Source organism: Pholcus phalangioides, unplaced genomic scaffold, assembly GCF_987345545.1.
Source record: "Pholcus phalangioides strain wild (caught in Gottingen) unplaced genomic scaffold, Ppha-v1.0 ptg000013l_1, whole genome shotgun sequence".
NCBI classification, from domain to species: Eukaryota; Metazoa; Arthropoda; class Arachnida; order Araneae; family Pholcidae; genus Pholcus; species Pholcus phalangioides.
In genome coordinates, this window is record NW_028301606.1 from 616,289 (window position 1) to 640,662 (window position 24,374).

Genomic DNA, 24,374 nt, shown 5'->3' on the forward strand with positions numbered 1-24,374 from the left:
CTCAGCAATTTCAAAAGAATCAAAAATATTACCACTTACGTGTACATGGGCTAACATGCTGGAAACAAGCTTTAGTTAGATCACCGAGCAAAGCAAAAGAACTCTGTCGAACTTCAGGCATGGGATCCTACAATGATAGGAGGGAAAACTTTCATTTCTAAAAAAAATATGAGCCAATAATTCTATTATTGTCTATCACTGCTAAACACTGATTTTGTTTTCAAAGGTATTTTAGTGATTGTAATTTTAGGATGACTTTGGGGAGCTGATTGCAAATCTGGCATTGGTCTTGTCAGATTGGCACTAGTTGTGAGATAATGCACATTCTCAATAATGTGATTTGTACGCTGCTTATGTATTATCATTGAAACTTAATTTTCATTTTATCTCAAAAACTAGAGCCAATCTAACAAAACCAATGCCAGATTCGGAATCAGCAGCCCCAGTAAACCCTAAAACCATTAAAATTTTCTTAAGAAAATTGTTTTTTTTTTGGAGCAGTGTAACTAAACAATTAACTGTGTAATTCAATTAACTATTAACTGTGTTAATTCAATGTTTTTGACAGTGTTTCTCACATATTAAGTTCAGCCTTACAGAGATTAAAAGTTAATAAATTACTTTATGAGTATAGAACAGGATTGTGCACAAACCCCATGCATTTATTTAGCGCAAGCTAGCATCATTAAAAAAAACTTACCACAGGAAAAAAATGTTTTTATACATTCACTAATTTAAAAAAAAAAAAGATCCACAGCAGCACCTATTATCACACATATTATACAGTAAAGATGAAAAGTGGTTTCTTTTTGTAGGAAAGAAGAGGGGAATTATATACTTCAGGCTGCTCTCATTAGATACATATGCTATCCTCAACACCACTCTGAAGGATGCTCATTATCCAGGGCTTCACAAATTCAATTCCCCCCTGGCGACTACAGGGCTCAGCACGGATCATGGCCTCAAAACTAGTGAAAATAGTGACCAAAATATTTAAAAAAGTGACCAAATAGTGACCAAAATGTTTGAAAAGTGACCCAATAGTGACCAAAATAATTTTAGAAAGAGACCAAATGGGCAATGAATTTTGATTATTACCAAATTGAATGAATTTAGTTTTCACTAAACTTTGTATTTCAATGGAGCTCATCGAAATTGCTTTTTTTACATATAGCAGTGTGAAATAAATCAAACTCGAATGCATTCTGCTAACCAGAAAAGTTTTGAATAACTTATCAAATTTATCAACAACTATGTGTGAGAGAGTAACATTACATCCTTTCTAAGTAACAGTAGTAATGCCTTTCCCCCCCCCCATAGGGGCCGTTCAAGTATTACGTCATCACATAGATGGGGGGAGGGGGTTTCCGATTTGCTGACGGGGGGGGGGGGGGGTCGAAAATGACTAAAAATTTGCTTATGTAATACTTGAATGGCCCCATATTGCTATCCACAACCCATCTTAAAATCAATTTAAGCAGGAAAAACTTCAAAACGGGAAAAAATTTTCACATTCAAAGAAGGAAAAAAAAATGAAATAACACAAAATTTGATGAGAGAATTTGTCCCATCTACATTCTAGTGGATTTTTCATTATGTTATGCTATGAATGACAGTATACAAAATGTACTCAAACTCTTTTTTTTAACTAAGTACAAATTGATTTACATAATTAGGTTTGTATAACATCTTCCAACAAATTTTAAGAAATTTACTATAATGATTGATTTAAAAAAAAAAACTAAAATTACATTTTTAACAATATTATTTTAAATTATTAAATTAAAATATTACTTAAACTACTGAATTAAATAAATTATTTAAATTAACTAAATTATTTTAATTGTTAGGGGCCGTTCAAGTATTACGTCATCATCGATGGAGGGGGGTGTTTCTGACTTGCTGACTTTTGATGACAAGGGGGGTTTCGATAATGCTTACGTCATCAACCACCCTTTATGAAAATATGAGTTAGGATTCAGAGGGGCAGAGCTGATGACGAAATTTTGCTGACAAGGGGGGGGGGGGGTCAAAAATGGCTAAAAATTTGCTTACGTAATACTTGAACGGCCCCTTATACGTTGAGGGAGGGCAATCCATCCCCCCCCCCCAACGTCAATGGCAGAGCCTAATGATGTATATCAATTGTCATCTGCCGCATCTCTAAGACCTTCAAGTCTATCTGCACCTATGGCTGGAGGACTGGGAAGGGTGGGTGGGTCTACTCTTTTACAGGCGGAGGAGGCTCCATAATAATACTGCCATTGGGTGAGGGAGAAAACAAATCAGTTTTGAAATTGTTTGGTTTTTGAGAGAAAAATTTTTAAATATATATTTTCCTTTTTTTTTACACACAACATACACCCTTGCAAAAAAAACATTTACTACTTTACCCAGAAACAATATAATTTTGCCCCCCCCCCCCGTAATTTTTAACAGAAAAAGACTCCGCGGTCTTCCCCGGTAAATTTCCCATGAACCTTGTAAGCACCAACGTGGCGACTTTTTTCCTCGCCAACCAATCGCCGTTTTGCGGCGATCAATTCAAGATGGCTGACAAAGGGCACATAAAATTACAAAAAAATATATAATTTATAACATGAATCAACCAAATATGCGGCAATATGCGAAAATCGATAGAAATATATCGGGAAATACGGAAAATTAGGATAAAATGAACACAAAAATCGAATCAACGACATACGGGGTTTATAAATGCGGTTGATAGTTTATGGATGCTGCTGTCAGGGCTACTTATTTTAGCGCGAAAAAAAGTCGCCACGTTAGCTCGGACTCCTCCCGTAATTTTCAAAGAACAAAAGCAGTGAATTCGCCCCCACCCGGGGCACCCGATTTACCATGGCCGTAATACGATATTTTTTCTGGAGAGGAAATGTAATTTTACTGCCCCTTGACTGTGAAATTCGATAATTTTGCAAAGGAATTTATTTCCTTTTCTTAAATATACCATTCCATCAAAAATTCCATTCGAGGCATTGCCCCCCCCCCCTAGTTTTGGATTTGATCACGGTATGTAGCAACCCGGGCCGCAAGTACGAACGAAAATTTACTATCGCCCGGGGCCGGTATCCATTTTTAATAACGGAAAAAAGAGTAAACTCGGCACCCTTCCTCGTTCAACACCCGTGGAACCAGACCCCGCCCTTTCCTATTGCGGTCATAACAGCGACTCGAGACAAAAACGTTGTAATAACTTCCGAGGTCTGAAAAGGGGATTTTTTTTACACAACACCGAGAATGGAGCGCAATATGTCGATATTAAGTCAACAATCAGCATCGTGAAGATGCTCTAAATTAAGTTACGGCCAGAAGCGGATAAAGGTCAGTTGTTGACGGCCCCGGGCATAAAAAAAAATTAATATTACGCCCCTTAAATTATGAAAAAAGTATAAAGTAGGGGCCAAAGGCGCGGTCGCTGTGCCCACCGTTAAATCCACCTCTATGTACGGCTCGCATGCACGTTAACTGAGTTTTCATCAGCCTGATGACCAATTTTCATCTGATTTGGTTAAATAAACGTTGAATCCGAAGGTTTTTAACAACTGGCTGTTGCGAAGATATATTTTGGAAAGAGAGAAAATTCAACTGCCCCTGCGGGGAATCGAACCCACGTCCTTTCACTTTCCGGGTGAACGCACTAGACTACAGAGGCAACGAATCTCTCAATCTTTCCTTGGAGCTCGTGTACACTGAAAAGGACCGTACATGGACGGCCAGACCAGACTCAGGCCAAGCTCACAACTGCTGACGCTGCCACTAGATGGAGACTTATGGAAGGATGACGTCACTCTCCGCTACCACACGAAGGTTTTTAATAACTGGCTGTTGCGAAGATATATTTTGGAAAGAGAAAATTCAACCGGAAAGTGAAAGGACGTGGGTTCGATTCCCAGCAGGGGCAGTTGAATTTTCTCTCTTTCCAAAATATATCTTCGCAACAGCCAGTTGTTAAAAACCATCGTATGGTAGCAGAGAGTGACGTCATCCTTCCATAAACGTTGAATTGCAGGATTCTGTGATCTTATAAACAGTTCTCCTTTCGATCATATCTGGGGCTACGGTTTCTTGCTGAGATTTAAATCCAGTTAGAAAAATAGTACGAATTTTATTTCTAGATAGATCGCGATTTTCAGTCGGATGATTTTTTTTTTTATTCTAAGTAAATTCAAAATACTTGCGAGCTTCTTTAACGTTGGCCAGCTACAAGAGTATTCTCCAAAGCGTACTAATAATACGCTTAATACGTATTAATAGTATGCATCTTTAATATGCGCGCTTTGGTATTCTCCCGCTGCGCGTAAGTTAATTTCTGCACGGGCTCTCTTTATAAACTCGCTCAATGTAAATGAGCCTTTAAATCGTCATTTCAAATGTTTAAAAAAATTAATAAAAGTAACGATAGAACAAACAAACAACAAATGTAACTTGCTCGATGCTCCAAGAAAGGAATTCGGCCCTTAGGACAAACTTTTTAAAACTAATAAAATAAAGGATCAATTTTAAAATAAGATGAAAATGAAAGAACGAGTGGGGAAATAAGAAAGAATGGTAGTAGAGGAGGGGAAAAAATTCTTTGTTGTAAATACGCTATTTTTTTCCGATCGGCTTTTCCATAAAATGACGACTCTTAACTATAAGGAGCTTTCTTTCCAAGCGCCTTGAAATCAAGTTATGCTGACGTCACACGGTATGCTCCCGGGAAGATAAAGACGCCTTCATATATATATATATATATATATATATATATGGGTTCCTTGTACGATCGTAGTTCAATGAAGGGAGGGAGAAAATTAGCGACCTTGAACCGGTAAAGTTCGTCCTTGAAGAAAAGAAAAACACTGACACCCGAAAAGCGCGCGAGACCGAGGTTTTTTTGCTAAAAAAAGTGGAAAAAGTGACCTGGGCCCGAAAATAGGTAATAAAAGTGACCAGCTTCTAAAAAAGTGACTTTTAGGGGAAAAAGTGACCCGTGCCGAGCCCTGCGACTATAAAATTGGCATCAGCGCCTACGAGATTGGCATGGCATTACTGAACAAGGAAAACACAAAATGTTTGGAAATTATATCAATAGGTTTTTCAACATGAAAAGGGCTCACAAAATCTTCAAAAAAATCAGAAAAACTATTTCACAGTTTTTTCTGAAAAAAATATGCTTGGCTCCTAAGAAATTTAGCTCCAGCCTAAATTATTTTTCTATGTCAAGCCATGACCATATCTATGATATGTGAACAAAGGCAGAGTTTAGTGCAAAATTCAAAACAAGAATGTTTGAAAGCAAGAAAACTGTTGCCAAACAAGAAAGTAGTAAAAAAAAAAAGTGATCAAATCCAAATTCAAAAAGGCTGAAATGGATAAATAGATTTTGGGTTTCCAATTACAAAAGAAAAAAAAACAAAACAGAAATTGTTCAGATTATAGTTTCTATTGTACTCTTATTTTAACCCCCCCCCCTTACTCTGAAATACACCTAGCCGACCCCTTAACAATTCTGGGCAAAGGGATTGGCCTTTCACAAACCACAATTCTACATAATACAACTGATGATGCACTTTCGTAAAATCGATAAAATCTGCAGGGGATTGTATAACTAATTTTCTTGATTCTTAAGTGTACATTTCTAATACTTTTTTAGAATATATTTACAAATATTTATGCATATATTAAAGTTTTTGCATCTGAAATTTTATACTTCATCTTACCTGCATGCATTGGTACAGCAAAGACATTATGTTACTAGACATGACCAGAGTTTCCATGTGGCCATTGAGACCCTCTGCTAATCCGCTGAGAAGATCTAATGCAACGATCATGAAATCTTTATCAGGTGCTTCAAACTGGTCTGGATGAGTTGCGTTAGCCTGAATGATAAACAATAAACCATTGTAATACATTTTTAATGAAAATCATGCATTTTTCAAAACTAATGCTATAAATTCATTAACCATAGGTGCCAATTCAGACTTGAAAAATCTGTAGTTTATCATGTGATGGCACATTCTACATCAAAGAGAACAAATCACACAAATAAAAGGGAAACCCAGGGACTTTTTTTTTTTTTTATAAATTTCAATGGGTGACCATATGTAAATCCTGCTTTTCCGGGACAAATCTTTTGCTGTCCTGACTTTTTAGCAGTAATTTGCCACTTTGCATGCTTTTGGCATCATATTTGCCAACAATTATAGATTTTTCGTACTTGAAATCCTAATTCCCTATATTTTTCCTGAAAAACCGGGGTCAGCTTCAAATTGTAAGGACTGGAAGAGTATTTTCTTTCGGGATTTCATAGTTGCCAACTTTTGAAAATGAAAATTCGGGAGATTTTCGCGCACACCCGTATTTTATGCTAAAACCACTCCCTAATAAATACAATAGGGATTTTTCAAAATAAAATAGGGATTTTCCAAACATAAAAGTTGAAGCGTAGGGAATAAAATCCCTACTCAAAAACTGAAGTCAAATTAAAATAGGGATTTTACACACATGGAAGTTAAACCCTTGGGAATAAAATTCCTACGCAAAAAACAAGTGAAATTGGAGGTCAAAACTTCAATGATGTAAAAATAAATATTGTGTTCAATCAGAAACGCTGTGAACAAACATTCTCCGCGAATGACCCCAAAATCATCGGAAGATGAAGGAAAACACCGTCAATTTTTGAAGAACACTGACTTTTTGTGACACTTGCTTGATGTTTTTTTTTCACTTCACGACTGATGATGGCAGTCTTTCCATGACCGATGTTTATGTCCGTAACACAACTTATACAAAAAGGAAAAGTCAGCCCTCTTCTGGAATGTTTGATGAAAGGAAATTCATCGGAATAAGTATCTTTAAAATTGATTAAATATGTTTTTGCTTATCAGTATTCATGCTTTGTTATATCACACGTACGTAACTTCAACAAAAGAAATTTTGACCACATGTGCATCACCATAATCTTCAATTATTATCCAGGACTATTGGCTGCTAAGCCATTTCCCTGCACGATAAGACAAACAACTTTCTTGTTACCATCAGAGGGTTTGTAAAACTTCCTTAAAAAGGGAATTTCCCCATTTACGACGTGTGACGTCATTCCGAAAGGGGAAAAAAAGAGGCTTCATGCCCCACAAGAAATTCCTTAGAAATTGTTTTCATAAGTGGGGATTTTTTAATGAAATAGGGAATTTTTAGGGACAATTAGGGATTTTTGTAAAAATTTGGGAGAGTTAAGAACTTTTAGGGAGATTGAGCGATGAAGATAAAATTCGGGAGACTTGGCAGCTATGTGATTTTTCTATGAAGATACGAAAAATCGGAAGAATCTGATTTCTGACTGGAAGATATTAATAAGGCTGAAAAATCAAAAGGCTTCCTGGTAAATCGGAAGCATTGGCACCTATGCATTAACCCAGATGAATTCATACAAAAATTTAAAGACAAGACCCACCATGTTCTGATTGAGTGTCTGTTCTACCAAAGAAACACACCGTCTGAACACAGGTTCACAATAGGGCAGGAAACCAGACTGCAATGCAGTTGCCACACTTGATAGACACTAAGTAGAAGGAAAAACAAATATCAGTGTGAATTGATTATTTTAAATATATAATAGGTATAAATATATGCATGAAATGTTAGATATTCCCAGACCTGCCAACCTTCAAAAGGTAAAAATCCTGTAGCTTTCTAACAAAAATTCTACAATGTCTTTAAAAATCCAGCAAACATTTTTATGGTTAAAAATTTTTTTAAGGGCAAAACAAGAACCAACATAAGGTGTAACCAAGTACAAGGTGATCATAAGACCCATATTTTATGGGACTTTCCATTATTTATGATTTGCTGTCTGGCTATTCTAAGAAATTATTTTTTCAATGATTCTTCCTTGAATTTGTGATAGTAACTGGACAATCATCATGTCAAACTTTTTTTTCATAAATTTATTAAAATCAACTGTGATTTCAAGAAGCCCTGAATTTTTACACCCAGTAAAATTTGTCAAAACCGGCATTGCACCAGGCTGAATTCAGAAAGCTGGCAGCTTCGTTATTCATATATTATACATTATAAGATAATACGCAAGAAAAATGTGTAGGCTATATGTCGGAATACAAGACATTTAAATATTCAAGGTATTTCAAACAAATGTTCAGAAACAATATTGAATGTTTTGGATATCAATAATATAAATTGAGAATGATTAGTTTCTGGGGTCAAAAACCTAACCCTGATCCCTCATATCACATATTTTGGATAAACAGCTCTATTTCCTTAGTAAATTGAACACGGGTTCAATCTAGATTTCTCTGTTCTAGATTTTGTACGTTTAAAAATTCACAATTTTAAATTAACAAAAATTGAATTAACATTATTTTAATTATTGTTATAAATAAGTGTTTAAAAATAAAACATTGTAATATGCAAAAAAGTAAGTTCCCCCATCATGTTATACACCTATTGTGTTCAAAGCATTACCCAAAAGCATTCACATACAGTACGAGACTTAATTATAAGACACTACGAATATTCGCAAAAAAAATGGGAAGAATATTTCCACAATAATGAAACTTAAGTACATGTACTGGTCATGTTATTTACAATTGTGAGTGAAATTACAAGGACAACCGAGAAATAGTTTTTGATATTTTAATATTTTTGTGAATTCCAGTAAGAAATTAGTGGGACAGAAATATAAGACATTTTCATTTCCACCATTTTAAAGTAGTGTAGCACTGAGTTACTTTATGCAAATAATTTTTTTTATGTCATTGGATAACAAACAAATAAAAATATTCCCTCTTCGCCAAAAATGCCACGGGATACAGTGATGCAAAAAAAAAAAAAAAAAAAAAAAAAAAAAAAAAATGAAATTTAGCTATTGCACGGCACTGGTGTTTCTAAAACGTATATAGCAAGTAAAATTGGATGTTTTCGATGTGCCATCACAAACTTTTTAAACCGTGGAATGTGATTTTGTAGAAAAACAATCTGAGCACACCCCGTGCTCGTCTGTCCTATCAAAGTGCAATGTTTACGGTCTAGCATTAAGGAGCAAAATGTCATCCAAAAATATAAAATCTGCCTTACAACTTTGGTGCTCGCAGCAAACAATTTCTAGAGTTTCAAGTTCTACAAGTAACATCAAATTCATGAAAATCAAGAAAAAAAACCTCCATTAGCTTTGAAACACAAACAGGATTATTTGACTCTCGCAAAATGTACCATGCCTTGAACTCATCAGTGGTATTCTGCTCTGTTCTCTGATGAATAAAAAAATTGATCTTGATAGTCCAGATGGTTTCCATTCATATTGGCATGGTTTGAGGTCTGCAACGCCTCAGTTAAGGAGCCGTCATATAGGTAGTGGTTTGGGGAGCATTTTCTGTCCAAGGAAAGACTGATGTAGTTTTTCTATCCTCAAGGATGAATTCAAAAAGTTAAGTAGAACTTTTGCAGGAGCAATTTGGTATATATAAAGAAGTTCTTTGTGGTGAATATTGCATATTATAACATAATTCAGTGGTTCAAGCAAGAAAACATTAATGTTCTCTCATGACTGGCTCGCTCCCTTGACCTCAACCCCATGGAAAACTTGTGAAGCATCCTTTGCAGATCAATATACGCAGGTAGGAGGCAATTTTCTTCCATCAAACATCTAAAAGCCGCCATATCACAGGCTTGGAATGATGTCTCTTGTGACACTCTAATTGATTTGGTTAAATCCATGCCAAATCACATTTTTGCTTTGATTAGCAACTGAGGGGGTTGTGCAAAATATTGATTTTGGTAAATTTATGTGATTTGTTTGAATTTTATCTTACTTCCCCGTCAAGAATCAGTAAATGTCTTATAATTTGGTCCATACTACATTTTATTTTTCCAAAAAATAATGTGAAAATATTTTTTTAAATTTCCAATATTTGGTATAAAGTTATTTTTTTGCCGTCAGAAAACAGCTTGAAATTTTTGATTTTTTCTTGCTGCTCCTTGTGATTTCACTAAAAATTAAGAGTCTTATAATTATGTCTCGCACTGTAGGTTTTTGACGTTAAAAACCCAACCCTGATTTAAACCAGTGATAAAAACAAGCGATTTCAATCAGCATATCCTGATTATTACATTACCTCAAGTAGAGGGAAAAGATCTTTATCATCATCTTTCAGTACATTCCACTTTTCTATCAGTGGAGGCATTAACATATTAATGTATTCCTAGAAGAGAAATATCAAAATACAATTGATTTAGTTCCGATACCATGTTTTTATTATAACACGTCACGTTAACACTTCATAAATGATATTGTGAATAAAATCTTCTGATTTCAGAATATAATAATGAAGACATCAACTTGAGACTTTTCTACAGATAAAAATCATGAGAGAACATATTTTTTGTACCAGAAATTTTTTGTATTAGAAAACCGGTTCTTGAAATAATAGAATAAAATTGCAAATTAAAAACTATTTTGATTATAAACTATTATAAATTAAAACTATCTTGAAAGCACTATTTAAACCAGACTCTCACACACAAATAATATAATATCAATACCTGTTTATTCAAGTGATGGCCAACAGAGTCTGCTAATGTTCCAATAGCATCATACAGGATCAACAGGTTTTTATGCTATATGAAAATATATATTGCAGATATCAATGTTATTACAATTTAAAGGAAAGTATACATAATTTTTTTTTCAATTAATATCACTGGTGTACTCAATACATGTGCAGGGGTCTGTCCTGGTCTTTTTCAGAGTCCTGTGTTTGCAAAAATTATTCTTAAATCTAGTGGAAGATGAATATAACAGTGTACAATATAGAGTGGAATCTCAAAAACTTACGGTTTTGTTTATGTAAACTCATATAAATGACTTAATCCAATTTGACTGAGAAAAGTTCTGTTAGGAAATCAATAAATTCCACCATAAAAATAATGGGGGGGGGGAGGAAGGAAACAAATGGAAATTATATTAGGTCTCTTGAGGTCATTAGCGTATGGCATATTTATATGTATAGATCAGGATTGGTCAACTTCTCACTATTCAAGGACCAACATAACAGTCAGTTGCAGCATCATGGGCAGCACCAGGGACAACACTGTGTATAAGCAGTATCAGCAAAATGACCAAGAAAACAGATGTGTCTGTCATAAATATGGTGAAAAACTAGCAAGATTCAGTCATTAAAATTTTCCGTAACACCACTTCATAAACTGATGCATATCCATTGTTTTTCTGGTTCCCAGATAGTAGATGCATTTCATTAAAAATTGTTTCTTTTGCAAATTATAGTCCATTCAATTGCATCCAGTTTGAATTTTATAGGCAAAACACTTTTTCTAAACAATCTTTATCTTTTAACATCTTTTATCTATTAATCTTTTTTAAACAATCCAGAGCTTATTTTTGTTTATACCATTTGTTTTTATTGTTTTTTACTGGTTTCTATGCTGGTGATTTTTTTTTTCTGGTGCACAGAGTGTCTGGCGGCTTTTTCTCGGGCCGTAGGACATATTTGACGTAGGAAAAAAAAGTCTCCAACCTGTCCCTTATACCAAAGCTGTACCTGATGGCCCTGGTTGTGCTCAGTTTGAAAGAAAGGCTACCTGTAGATGCAAAAGGATGCACATACACATTATTACCCGGTGCCCCTGTATGCCTAAGATTGCACAGAACCAGACTGGCGATACATATATTCTTATGAGTTACCTTTTTGAAACAGAATATCATTATTTTGGTTTGAGAAAGTGTTAATCTGCTTGAACATGGAATGCCACAATCCTGCTATGTTGAAATTTAGAGATGACTGCTTATCTGTTTTCAACACAAAAAATCAAAACTGGGTGTGGAACACTGTTGTTCAACTGCACAGTATAAACTCAACCATCTCATATGACACATTTTTGTTCTTTGGAATTATTGGGGGAGAGGTTCATGTAAAATAGAGCATTACATGTGAAAAGGCAGTGTGATGAGAACATAGCTAATTACTATCGTCACTAGAAATAATGAATGTAAATAATCTTTTAATCAGTTCTGCTGTTGAAAATGATAGCTCAACTAATGATCAGAACATCAATTTAATACACAGTATTTTCAACCGAGTTGCAGGCCAGCTGTTGGCTAGCCTGGTAGAAATGTTTGTACATGCACATATCTTTGTACTTGTGTAATTAAAAAAAGGAACCCTAAAATAGTTTTTAGGTTCTGAAAGTGTAAAATGCAGTCTTTCACACACACTGCTTTGTGAAATGTCTGTTTTACTAATCCATAATTTTGTAAATCATCCAGACAACAAAATCACATTCTGTCTGAACACAAACCCGATTCAATTTCATTAATTCTTTTTCCACCGAAATTATCATCAGATCCTTCAAAAAGTGTTGCATCAGCAATGCGATGGACGGAAAACTGAAGATGATATCCTCTTTGAAAATGACAATGGCGATGACAGCCCAGATGAAGATAAAAACGAAGATGCCGCACCCAGTGCCGTCTTAAGGCATGGACCCACCCGGGCATGGCCTGGGGGCCTCACAAAAATGGGATCTGGTTGAGATTTTCGAAAATTTCCTGTTAGGGCCTCAGAAAAATCATTTGGCCTGGGGGCCTATTATGCTCTAAAGATGGCCCTGGCCGCACCCCCTATGATGATCTGATAGATTACGATGAGCTTGGAGACTCCGAAGAAACAGATTAAAAAGTTTGAATCATTTTCTATTGTAAATTTTCGTAAACTATTCATTTTGCATAAAAATACAGTAAAACCTCGATAAGTCGTCACCTCAAGTTACCCAAAAATTATGACGGCTTAAGCGGAGTGACGACTTAACCGGAGTTCTGTCAGTTTTAATGTGCGATGTTATGAAAATCGTATAAATTTAAAGTAATATGACATTTATTAAAGTATGAATCAAAATAACAATATTAATAAAATTTATAGATTGCAAAAGAAAAAAAAAAGGTAAAAAGTGCTATTATTTTATCTCTTATTACTTATTGAGGTAAAATGTACTGGTACACTTTGATTCATACTAGTAATTTTTAATTTAGACTAACAGAGCAACTGTTTGAATAGGTAGCTTTTCTTCATAACAGAACTCTCTATTGCACATTAATTTTACATATACATCAAATTTAATTTTAGTGTTTGAAATTCTTCATCAGCAGTTCATGATGCAACTACAAAGTAATCTCGAATACTTTTGACTTTGTGGAGGGGGCCCTGGGCAGGGAAAAGTAAACAGAAGACCTCAACTTGGGAAATGAACAATGGAAATGAAACAGAAGACCTCAACTTGGAATGTCTAATTTGTTTCAACGAAGATATTTTGTTTAAATTTCAAGCCCTCAATTAGTAGAGCCCATGCTTTCTATGATTATTTATTATCTGTGCCCGTTGCACTTTGACTTTAACTTTATTAATTTGATTTTTCGATTTACATAATTTTTGATTTCCTTGCACTATGTAATCTTTGACATATCAATAAATTTTGGTTTTGCCGGAGATGCCCTGGTCCCGACCCTTGGGGGGGGGGGGGAAGGAAGCGAAGTGCTTGCGTTGCTTCTTGTGACAGAGCTTGGGTGTCTCACAGTTTATCCAGTTTCTCCAATGGAGCCCATGCAGAAATGAGATCTAGCTTGAACAGTCCCCAACGTTCCAAAAACCTTAGTCAGCAAATGAACTTCCCAAGCGTAACTTTCACTGCTTAAACTGTTCCGTTTGGGTTTATAGGATTTTATGGTGACTTTTAAGCATATGGCAATGCTGTTAACAAGCTCTTTTTTTAATGGGAACCATAAAAATAGTCTGTTCCTCTTTCTCAAACTTTTTCATAGTGACGACTTAACCGAAATTAGCAACGAGTAAACAAGGGTTTAATAACATTGTGGTCTATGAGAGCTGGAAAGATCTGAAGAAAAATGACTTATCAGAGTGACGACTTAATGAGGTTTTACTGTATAAGAATTATTTTCCTCTGAAACGCAAGAATTTTTGGGGGTCGGCTTATACACAGGTTTTCAATTTATTGCGGTTTTGGTTGTCCTGAAGTGGGGAGTCGGTTTATACACGAGTATATACGGTAGGTACAATAAATATAAAGGGCAAAAATGGAGAGATTCTGATACTTTTTGATGTCAGAGTGGTTTTCTTTTCCCCAAGAGCTCAATTGAGGTGGAAAAAAAATATTGAATATTAAAAATAGCATTCAATGTCTTTTATCTCGTGGCATACTCTGTGGAACACGGGGAGTTGTTTCTGAAGGACCCAAATAAAAAAAAAAAATGTCTTTTATGGAGAGCAAATAATTATTTAAATTTTTTAAATAAAAATAATTAGGCTAGTTAAGAATGTCTGATGGCAGATTGTTATAAAATTTTAGAATAAGAGATGTTAGGGCGAGAAAGAAATTATTTATCTTTACTGTTTTATGAGTAAGTTGTATACAAAAAATGTAGGTAAAGTTCAGTTTATTTAGAAGAATAATGGATCTGTGAAAATATAAATAGGGAAGCGGTCACAAATTTAGGTGGTAAAAAAGTTAATACGTGGGGATGCGAGTTCTTATTCTAAACATACACTATATTTTGTTTAGACCTGTCAAAAATATTACATAAATGGATACCATATACTATAAAAAAATGATGTAGAAAAATTGAAAATATATGTCAACTGTACGAACAGAGGAGGATATTGTCAGCTACTAGTTTCAAATGTCAGTTTTTAGTCACCTTTTCAAAACTATAATATGAAAATGACATATCCAATGTCATTTTCTGGTATTAAAAATATAATTTCATAGTTTTCAATTGATGCCATACTTGGAATGAATACTTTCATGATCAATCAAAAATTTAAAAATCCAATTACATACCTGATATTTACTAAAAGCAAAAACCAAGGTCTCCAAAATGAACGTAAGGTAAGGTACAAGCTCAGTGCAAGCTTCTTCTTCCAGAGTAGCAAATGCACTGCAAGCTGCCTCTTGAACTTGTTTGTTAGAATCCAGTACCCTTTTCAAAAGCTGTAAATACAGAAAATATACTTAATTAAATATTTTTTTAATTGCTTATTTTCCACCCTATAATCAATAAATTTTTTTTTCCATTCTCAAACGCATTTGCACACATTATTAATCCTAGTTAATATACAACTAGAGCAACACAATTTTCTGTTCAAATTTATTACAAATGATTAAAATTACATACTGATGCTGAAAATCTTGTATATATATCTAGACATCTACTTAAAGATTGCATTTATTGTTGTAACCAAAATTCATGAATTGCTTCAATTTCTTATTTTCTCAATGAAAGTTTAAAAAAATGTATAAACATATATATAATGACCATACCTCTGTCATCAATGGTTTTAGATAAAGTTCATGAGGTTGCCCAACAACCCAATGAGCATATCGACTAAGTGTCCAGCAAGTAATCGAACGAACTAACGCTTTCTTGTCAGAAAGACATGAAATCAAATATGGAATAAGTTCGGGCAAATGAGGTACCATCACATTCATACAACCTGCAAGTGACAGCAAAAAAAAACAAAAAACATCCAGTTATGAATTTAATTCATCACAAATAAATTCAACACTACCACTCATAAACAAGCACTTATGCAGCTCACACAACCATACAAATTTAGCTGTAATTAAATCAGTATAGTAATTCCACATAGTTTTAATTGTGTAATACCTTCAGCAATTGCGCCAAGAACAAGGATACCAGATTCTTTGATCACCCAATCTTGATGAAACAGGGTCTCTTTTAAAATGGGCAACAAAACTGGAAGTAACTCTTCTCTAAATACACTTGCTAGAACATCTAGGGCAGCTGCTGAACACTTTCCTATGAGGAAAAACATGGAGAAAAAAAAACATTCAATGCTTCTAATCAATTACTTTAACATAAATAGCTACAGTTGAACTTGGTTAATTCGACGCCCAAAGTCACTGGGGAAAAAAAGCTAAAATTCGATAAAAATTCCAAATATCCAATTAATCTATCTTGGATCTGTAAAATGACTATAAATTGCAACTTAATCATCTCCATTCATATAGGATAATAATTATAAATTATTAAAATTTTATCAGTTGCGAAAATGCTTCCAAAAATTTTAATTTATCTCAGCTGCTGCATCATTCAATGCTTTGAAATCTGCATCACTGCAGAATTTCTTGACCATGCTCAAAGCCTAATTTACAGAAAGATTAAGATCATTCGTTAGGAAACCAATTTTGTTTATCATTCTAACGCTATTAATGTATTTTCATTTAATGTATAACAAAAGTTTTACTTCCCGATACTTTCAATACTCTTAATGACGATAAAAAGATTCAGATTTTTAATGTTATACCTTGGTCTATAGATTGAACATCATAATCAGTATTAAGTGATACATATTCTCAATGCACTCCAGCTGAACAATGTAAAAATGGGCATTAACTTATCAAAGAAAGAGTAGAAAAAAAACAGAATTTTCAAAACTTTTATATGCTTTTGAAAAATTACAGTTCAACAAGTTGATTGAAAAAAACAGTCTTCCTTTTAGAATTTTTCAAAACTAAATTTGCTTATATAAAAACCATAATTCTTTCCCTCCAACTTGGAATTATCCAAACCATTGGAAAAAAAATTGAATTAAACAATAAATTTTAACATTAAATAGATAGAAAACACAAGAGAAGTTTAAAAAAAGTTTGAATTAACCAAGTAGTACTGTATATGAAAGATCAAAATCAATTCAGCAGCAAATACAGGGTTCATACAAAATTTTCAAAATGAAAAGTAAGGACTTTTTAAGGACTTTTTAAGGAGTTTCAAGCAGTTTTTAAGGAGTTATGGCAAACTTCATAACTTACAAGTTTTACAGCAAAAAAAGGGGCGGGGCACATATGCAAATTTATTTTTAATTTGCAAACAAACTTTCCCTCTTCTCAAAAATATAGATGTAGAAGTGGTTCAAAAATTACAAGTTTTGATTTGTTGCCCAGCATCATAAGAATTCATAAAATAATCAATCCACATACATGCTTTCTGTTGTCACCAAAGTGTTCTAAAACCTTCAAGTATTAGTCAAAAATATAACTCATAACAGCATCACATAAATTATAAAAATTCTAAAAGTAATATTCATTCCAATTATTCAAAATAAAAACCACAGCCGACAAAGATTTTTCTTACAAAATTATTAATATTTGCAGCAACTCTAGGCACACACACACACTTCCAGCACAACTTCCTAGATAGTAAATTGCCCATAGATGGTAATAGACCTGAGTTGTGCTTGGTTTGAAAGAAAGAAAGCCTTCCCCCCGGAAATCACTCACTCAAACAATCTGGGAATGTGCCGCGGGCTGCTCAATTGAAGTAAGAATTTGCCACGAGGGTCATTCCATTTCAAATCACCCGGCAAAATGCCAAAATGACACCCATAGTCCCAGATTTCAATGATTTTTTTTTATTTGTTGCATTTACCATCCTTATTAACCGTGTGAAATATTATTTGCATATCTCTAAAACTTTTTGAGAAAAAAAATGTTGAAATTTATCAAAAACTGATGCAGATGACTTTTCCGAGGATCAATTTTTAAGCGGCATTGTTTGAGAAAATAAATCATAACTTTTTCAATTTTCAGTATATTCAAGTGAAATTTTCACTAAAGTGTTCACAAAAACATACAAAATATGAATAAAAATAATTCATACACTTACATTTGAAATTTACATGCAAAAAAATTATGTAAACTTTGTTTTTGTGGAATTTTTTCGTTAGAAAAAATACAATTTTTCAAACGTATTTTTAGACCAGAGGCACAGCAGTTACCAAAACAACTTTTATTTTAAATTTCTCCTAAATATATGAAGTAAAATACTGGAGAAAAAAAATAATGGTTTTTTGACCGTTAATATGTTTACTCTGGCTCGCAACACAAAATTCATCGAAATAAGACTGGATCGTTCCGATTTCAAATCATTCAACTAGATACTGAAATGCAACCCATCATCCCGGATTCCAATCATTATTTTTTGTTTATTGCTTCTACCATGCTTGTTGACCATGCAAAGTTTCATGTACATATCTTAAAAACTTTTTGAGAAAAAAAATGTTTTCTAATCTCACACGAATGACGTCTCTTAGGCTAACCCCATTCAAGCAATATTATTTGTGAAAATATATCATAACTTTGCAGATTTTCAATACATTCAAATGAAATTTCCACTAAAATGCTCACAAAAAAATGTAGATTATCACTAGGAAAGAAAATTTAAACCTTTGCATTAAAAAATTAGATTGCAAAAAAATTGTTGAAATTTAATTTGATTCTTTTTATAATAAAAACGCAATGGCTCACCTTTGCTTTTTCATTTACAAAAGCTCTCCTGCTTTTCGCACAGCATATTCAGTGACATTGAACTCTTCAGATTTTTTTCCTTGTTCCCCTTTCTTAAAGCAGGGGCCAGAGTTAAAATTTGAGTTTTCCCCTTGTTGTGATGGTTAAATTGTCTTATTTCTAATTAACTTTATCAAAATAATCATATTTGCTTTTTTGTTTAATACCTTCATTAAGTGTGCTTTGAGATTTTCTGGTAATTCTTCAAAAACTTTACAAACATTTGATTTTAAAGTGTTGCAAGCAGATTCAACTTTTCTTTTGGCATTGTTTGACTTGCACTGTGGAGCTACCCTATGAAGTTTAATTGGTGACTCTTCTATGCTCTGTAGAGATGAATTTATTTCTTCAATTGCTTCTTGTTTAATAATTGACATTTTTCCAAGTTACTTCTCTACATTACTATCACTGTTCATCTCTTCACAGTATTCAGTTTCTTCACCTAATTTATTGTTGTTTATATTCACTGTCCCTACAGGCATGGCATATTTTTGGAATTGATTTTGTACAACCATTTATTTCCTTTATACATGAAAAATACAAGTTTACTATCCTTAAACCTTTTGTTATTTTTTTCTTATGACATTTTAAAGGATTAAAGCATACTTTCAGATATATTTCATACTTTGAGAAAAAAGCTCTATGATGCTTAAACACACAGTAGATAAATGTTCAGAACTTGCTCCACTCTTCAATATTGATGTCCGATAGGTCCAATGATGTAATGGGTAACAGATTTTACACTTTTGCATAACACTTTTTATGACAGTCAGATCCAGTTTCTTTTCCAACACTCACACTTTTCCAACAAATTTCAAGTGTTTTTTCTGACATTTTACTTTGAATTCCAAAATGATGATATAAAATATTTAGCTCAAATGGGAATTGTGTTATCATAAGAAAAATTTGCTAACCCTGGAGTAGGCTACTTTATGGAGCACATTCTGTCTTCAGCAAGATCATAATTGAGACTTGCATCATTTGATGGGGGGGGGGGGGGGGAGCAGTTTAGTGCTAACACTTTTGTTTTAGTTTTCCCAATGAAGCAGCAGCTGTCCTCTGAAGGACAAAGACCAGTGTGCCATAGTTTATATCTTCACAGAAGCTATTATTATTTTTTACAATCATCATCACAGCAAGAAACATCACATCTAATATATCACCTCCAGGCATTATATACATTATGTTTTCAATTCTACTCTCTTCCATCTGCCTCATTATTTCATTCTTTGTTATTTAATGCCTCATATTCTGGCTTTTTATCAGCAATTTTAAATTATTTCTTGGGAAAAATATATAGAGGCTTGTGTTAAATATTATAATGTAGATTTTTTTTCACACAAGTATAACCATTTCATATTTATCATATACATTAAATATATGTTTATTAAAATATATACTGTAAAAGTTGAAGTAATTAAAAAAAAATTTAACACTGTTGTGGTAAAATAACTTTATAATTAAGCATGTTAAAAAACTTAAAAAATTAATCTATATATATGATTAATATTATCTGGATTTATCAAATACAAAATAATTCTTTATGCAAAAATATATCAGATTGCAAAAGTTTGTCTTTGTTGCATCATAAGAAATATTTATAGATAAACTAAAAGTGAAATTAATTATTTGGAATTTGAACACTTCTAAGAATCTGAACATGAATGTTTAATTTAAAAAATTATTTCATTCACTGAAAACCTTTTTTTCACCAACTCCCATTTGGCACATTACATTAACATTTCTAATTATTTCATGAATTCTTTTAATCCTAGCATTTTAAAATTTATTAATTGTTTTGAATTATTGCATTAACTACTCATGAAACATAATTTAGTGAATACTGTAATAAATGTATAAGCGTATATGAAAAATAAAATTTAAATTTCTTTTTACTAAGCATGAATCATTATATTAAGTCAAAATGTACAAATATAATTAATGTAGTCATATAAGTACAATTGTGTTTTGTTACTCAAATGTATTAACTGTCAAAGTAATGTTTACTTTTCTACAGTCTTCTTAATATATTAATAGGATTAAATTAAAAAAAAATATATGAAAATTCATGCTGTGCATCCAAAAAAAAGTGTTTAAAAAATTGTGTTAAAAAAAAAAAATTAATAAAAGAATTAAATTTAAATGACTTTTTTCCTCTAAGGTTTACATTTTTTCTATTCATAATCTGCATTTTCTTGTGAGCATTTTAGTAGAAATTTCATTTGAATGTATTGAAAATCTGCAAAGTTATGATATATTTTCACAAATAATATTGCTTGAATGGGGTTAGCCTAAGAGACGTCATTCGTGTGAGATTAGAAAACATTTTTTTTCTCAAAAAGTTTTTAAGATATGTACATGAAACTTTGCATGGTCAACAAGCATGGTAGAAGCAATAAACAAAAAATAATGATTGGAATCCGGGATGATGGGTTGCATTTCAGTATCTAGTTGAATGATTTGAAATCGGAACGATCCAGTCTTATTTCAATGAATTTTGTGTTGTGAGCCAGAATAAACATATTAACGGTCAAAAAACCATTATTTTTTTTCTCCAGTATTTTACTTCATATATTTAGGAGAAATTTAAAATAAAAGTTGTTTTGGTAACTGCTGTGCCTCTGGTCTAAAAATACGTTTGAAAAATTGTATTTTTTCTAACGAAAAATTCCACAAAAACAAAGTTTACATAATTTTTTTGTGTGTAAATTTCAAATGTAAGTGTATGAATTATTTTTATTCATATTTTGTATGTTTTTGTGAACACTTTAGTGAAAATTTCACTTGAATATACTGAAAATTGAAAAAGTTATGATTTATTTTCTCAAACAATGCAGCTTAAAAATTGAGCCTCGGAAAAGTCATCTGCATCAGTTTTTGATAAATTTCAACATTTTTTTTCTCAAAAAGTTTTAGAGATATGCAAATAATATTTCACACGGTTAATAAGGATGGTAAATGCAACAAATAAAAAAAAAATCATTGAAATCTGAGACTATGGGTGTCATGGCTGGGTGATTTGACATGGAATGACCCACGAGCCACTTGAGGCAGGCCACATTTAGGCCATGTGTTGAGCACATGTATCCTTTAAAATAAGGGGCTGTTCAAATATTACGTCAGCAAATATTCAGCAATTTTTGACTCACCCCTCTTGTCCGAAAAAGTCAGCAAAACTCTCACCCTCCCCCCTGTCAGCGCTCTGCCCCCTTCCTCCTAACGCTTATTGGTGGAATCTGAATTGGGGGCTTCCCCCCCAGATGATCAATAATTTATTTTTTTAATCCACAAAATATTTTTTAAAAGAATTGTAAAAATATTTTTTACAATTTCGAAACAAAATATCTTTATATGTTATTATAATCAATTTTCGTTAATTTCAATGCTATTTGAAGGCTAAGAACCCGAAATTGCTCAAGAAATTCATTGCGACCCTACCTATCTAAGTTGGTAGTAACACCTTGGTAACCCTTGACCCGCGGTAAACATTCGGCATGTGCGGACCAAATGTGGCCCTGGCATTATGATGTGAACTGTCCCTAAATCTATTTTTGTAACAATGAACCAAGTGACACATTTACAGATCGCTTAAGTGACTCGTGGCACAATTCCAGACCATTTAAGAGATCTGTGGCACATTAAGCGATCCCTTGAGTGGCATGTGACAAAGTTTTAGAACACATTCCCAGATTACTTAAGTGATCTGCGGCATAATCACGGATCAATTATATGATGAGCGGCACAGCTCCAGAGCATTTGGATCCATGTTAGTTCAGGTGCCCACAAACTAGTGGAAAGTTTTACTCGTTTTTTCGCGCACCGAGTAAGACACCATTAAGAATATTTCATATTTTTTATAAAGGGTGGTTGATGATGTAAGAAACATCATCCACCCCCCCCCCTCCACGTCATCAAGTCGAAAATCCCCCATCCCTGCTGATGTAATATTTGAATGACCCCTAACATAAAGATACCCGAAAGTTATTTTCTGAAGGTTAAAAAAAGTGGGTTCAGCTATAGCGGCTGATTGGCTCGTCCCCCCCCCCCCCGTAAAACCAGATGTGGCTCGGGCTGTCACTTTTAAAAGCCAGGTTTTACTAGCAGGTTTTCTATGTCGCGCGCAACGTGAATCACCCAGCACAACACGCCGTCTATTCATCAATATAAAAAGCAGTACGACTGTTTTCCCGCAGAGCGCAATATGGCTCACAACATCGCTTTACGTCGGGCGTGATTGGCAGACTGCTTCTGGAGGAGTTAAGCGTAGTGTGCAGCGCGTTTCAGCAATTCCTTCATTTTCGTGTTGTGTCTCTTCCGTTTAAACCGGAGCATGCAGCCGATAGAGTATATGACGCCAGGGTCATATACTATATAGCCGTCCTGAGCCGATGCGCCACGCTTGGAAAACGCAAATGTGTAACGTCATTATGTAACTCATTTCTGCCAACACGAAATGATCCAGTTAGGTTCACACGGCGCAAAAAGCCTACTCCTAGGAAAACCTGGCTTCAGGGATGAACGCTCGTTACGGGATCCCAGGAGAGATAAACCCATTCTCTCTCATAGAATCTCTTGTGTGTGGATTGAGCCTGTTCCTTTTTATTTACGGCAACCAATCTGCGAAACAGATTTGCTTTCCCCACTGGACTTCAGTTTTTAGCACTTTAAGGCGCGGCGGCGAAAAGATACGCTTGTCGTCATCCCTTACTCCAGTGGAACTGAATTTTTTCCCCCTTTTTCAGTAGCGAGTTGTAATGTGAACAAAACACGTCAAAAAAACTGCAGAAAGCAGTGACATTTTGCGGTTTCTCGGAATTTTCATATTGGCTGTAAGCAAATGGGAAGGAGGGATAAAATAGGAATAGTAGGAGAGAATTGCAGTAAAAAAAAAGATGATATCGGCGAAAATAGGAAAATAGTAGGAAAAATAGGAAAGCTGCGAGGTCTGCACTCAGTATACTGCGTAATATAGGAGGTTCGAGACATCGTTTCGCCGCATAAGTAAAAACTTAAAAAAACTTTCTCACTACTGGGCATGGGGGAATTTTCGGCTACTGGTTCAGCGGAGTGATGTCGTTCTACGGACCATCGATTTCCAACGCTGACCAGTTTGCGGCATAGGCAGGAAAACACGTCAAAACTAGCGATTCGGTAAAAAATCATATTTTTAGAAGCAAAAGCGTATAATCGTATTAATTTACTAAATACGACAAAATTGTAATGGTTGGCAGGTATGCACAACCATTTGATGTTCCAATCCCACCCCCTGCTTTCACATTTCCTATTACAAAGGGAGAGAGTGTTTTTTCCCCTCTTTTCTTCCTCTTTATATTCAGGGGAAGCTTCCTCTTATTTTTCTACGCAATGCTATTCATCACCATAGGGAATGCCTATTCTAAGAAAGATCATCCCTTCAGAGAAAAAAAAAAGGACTTTTTCAGGCGTGCAAAAAGTAAAGAGTTACAAGGGCCCTTCCAGAGGGAAATGAAAAGTTAGGAGTTTGTAAGGATGTGCGAACCCTCAAATAGTTTTATTTGCACAAATATATCGAGATGGCAATCTGATTATATTAAAAAAAAAAAAATCAAAATTACAAGGTATGTTCCATAAGAACTTACCATAAGAGTAAAATCATAGAAATCAAGAAATATAGGAAGTAGGAAGAGAAAAAAAAATAATTTATTCTTTTTCAAAGTATCTTCTCGCAGATACACAATGATCCCATCGTTCAATACACTTGCAAAGCAAGTAAAGGCAACTTTATCCTGGAAGCTGCCTCAGTTGACCTTATACAGCTAAAATAACTAATAATTCTCCCATGGAACTTCTTAAACATCAGAAATAGTTATAAATCATGTGGCGCAAGATCCGGACTGTAAGGGGATAGTTACAGGATTTTAATACTACATTTACATATTACGTTTCAGTCTTGAAAAGTTTCGTACGAAGCATATCGAGAAAGCTTC

The 24,374-nt window shown here is 33.9% G+C and overlaps 1 protein-coding gene across 3 annotated transcripts in view; it reads right to left on the reverse strand.

The window, feature by feature from the left end:
* Tnpo (transportin 1) overlaps positions 1 to 24,374 on the reverse strand; it is a 68,785-nt gene that overhangs the window by 23,212 nt on the left and 21,199 nt on the right. For all 3 annotated transcript variants that reach the window (XR_016193838.1, XM_089240557.1, XM_089240558.1), the window contains exons 9-16: positions 15,710 to 15,862; positions 15,364 to 15,536; positions 14,884 to 15,033; positions 10,558 to 10,632; positions 10,131 to 10,217; positions 7,454 to 7,561; positions 5,721 to 5,879; positions 40 to 127 (exon numbers count right to left, since the gene is read on the reverse strand). Coding sequence is in view for 2 of the 3 variants with exons in the window: in XM_089240557.1 (XP_089096683.1) it covers positions 40 to 127; positions 5,721 to 5,879; positions 7,454 to 7,561; positions 10,131 to 10,217; positions 10,558 to 10,632; positions 14,884 to 15,033; positions 15,364 to 15,536; positions 15,710 to 15,862 (993 nt within the window). In the remaining variant the exon portion in view is untranslated. The remainder of the gene's footprint in view (positions 1 to 39; positions 128 to 5,720; positions 5,880 to 7,453; positions 7,562 to 10,130; positions 10,218 to 10,557; positions 10,633 to 14,883; positions 15,034 to 15,363; positions 15,537 to 15,709; positions 15,863 to 24,374) is intronic.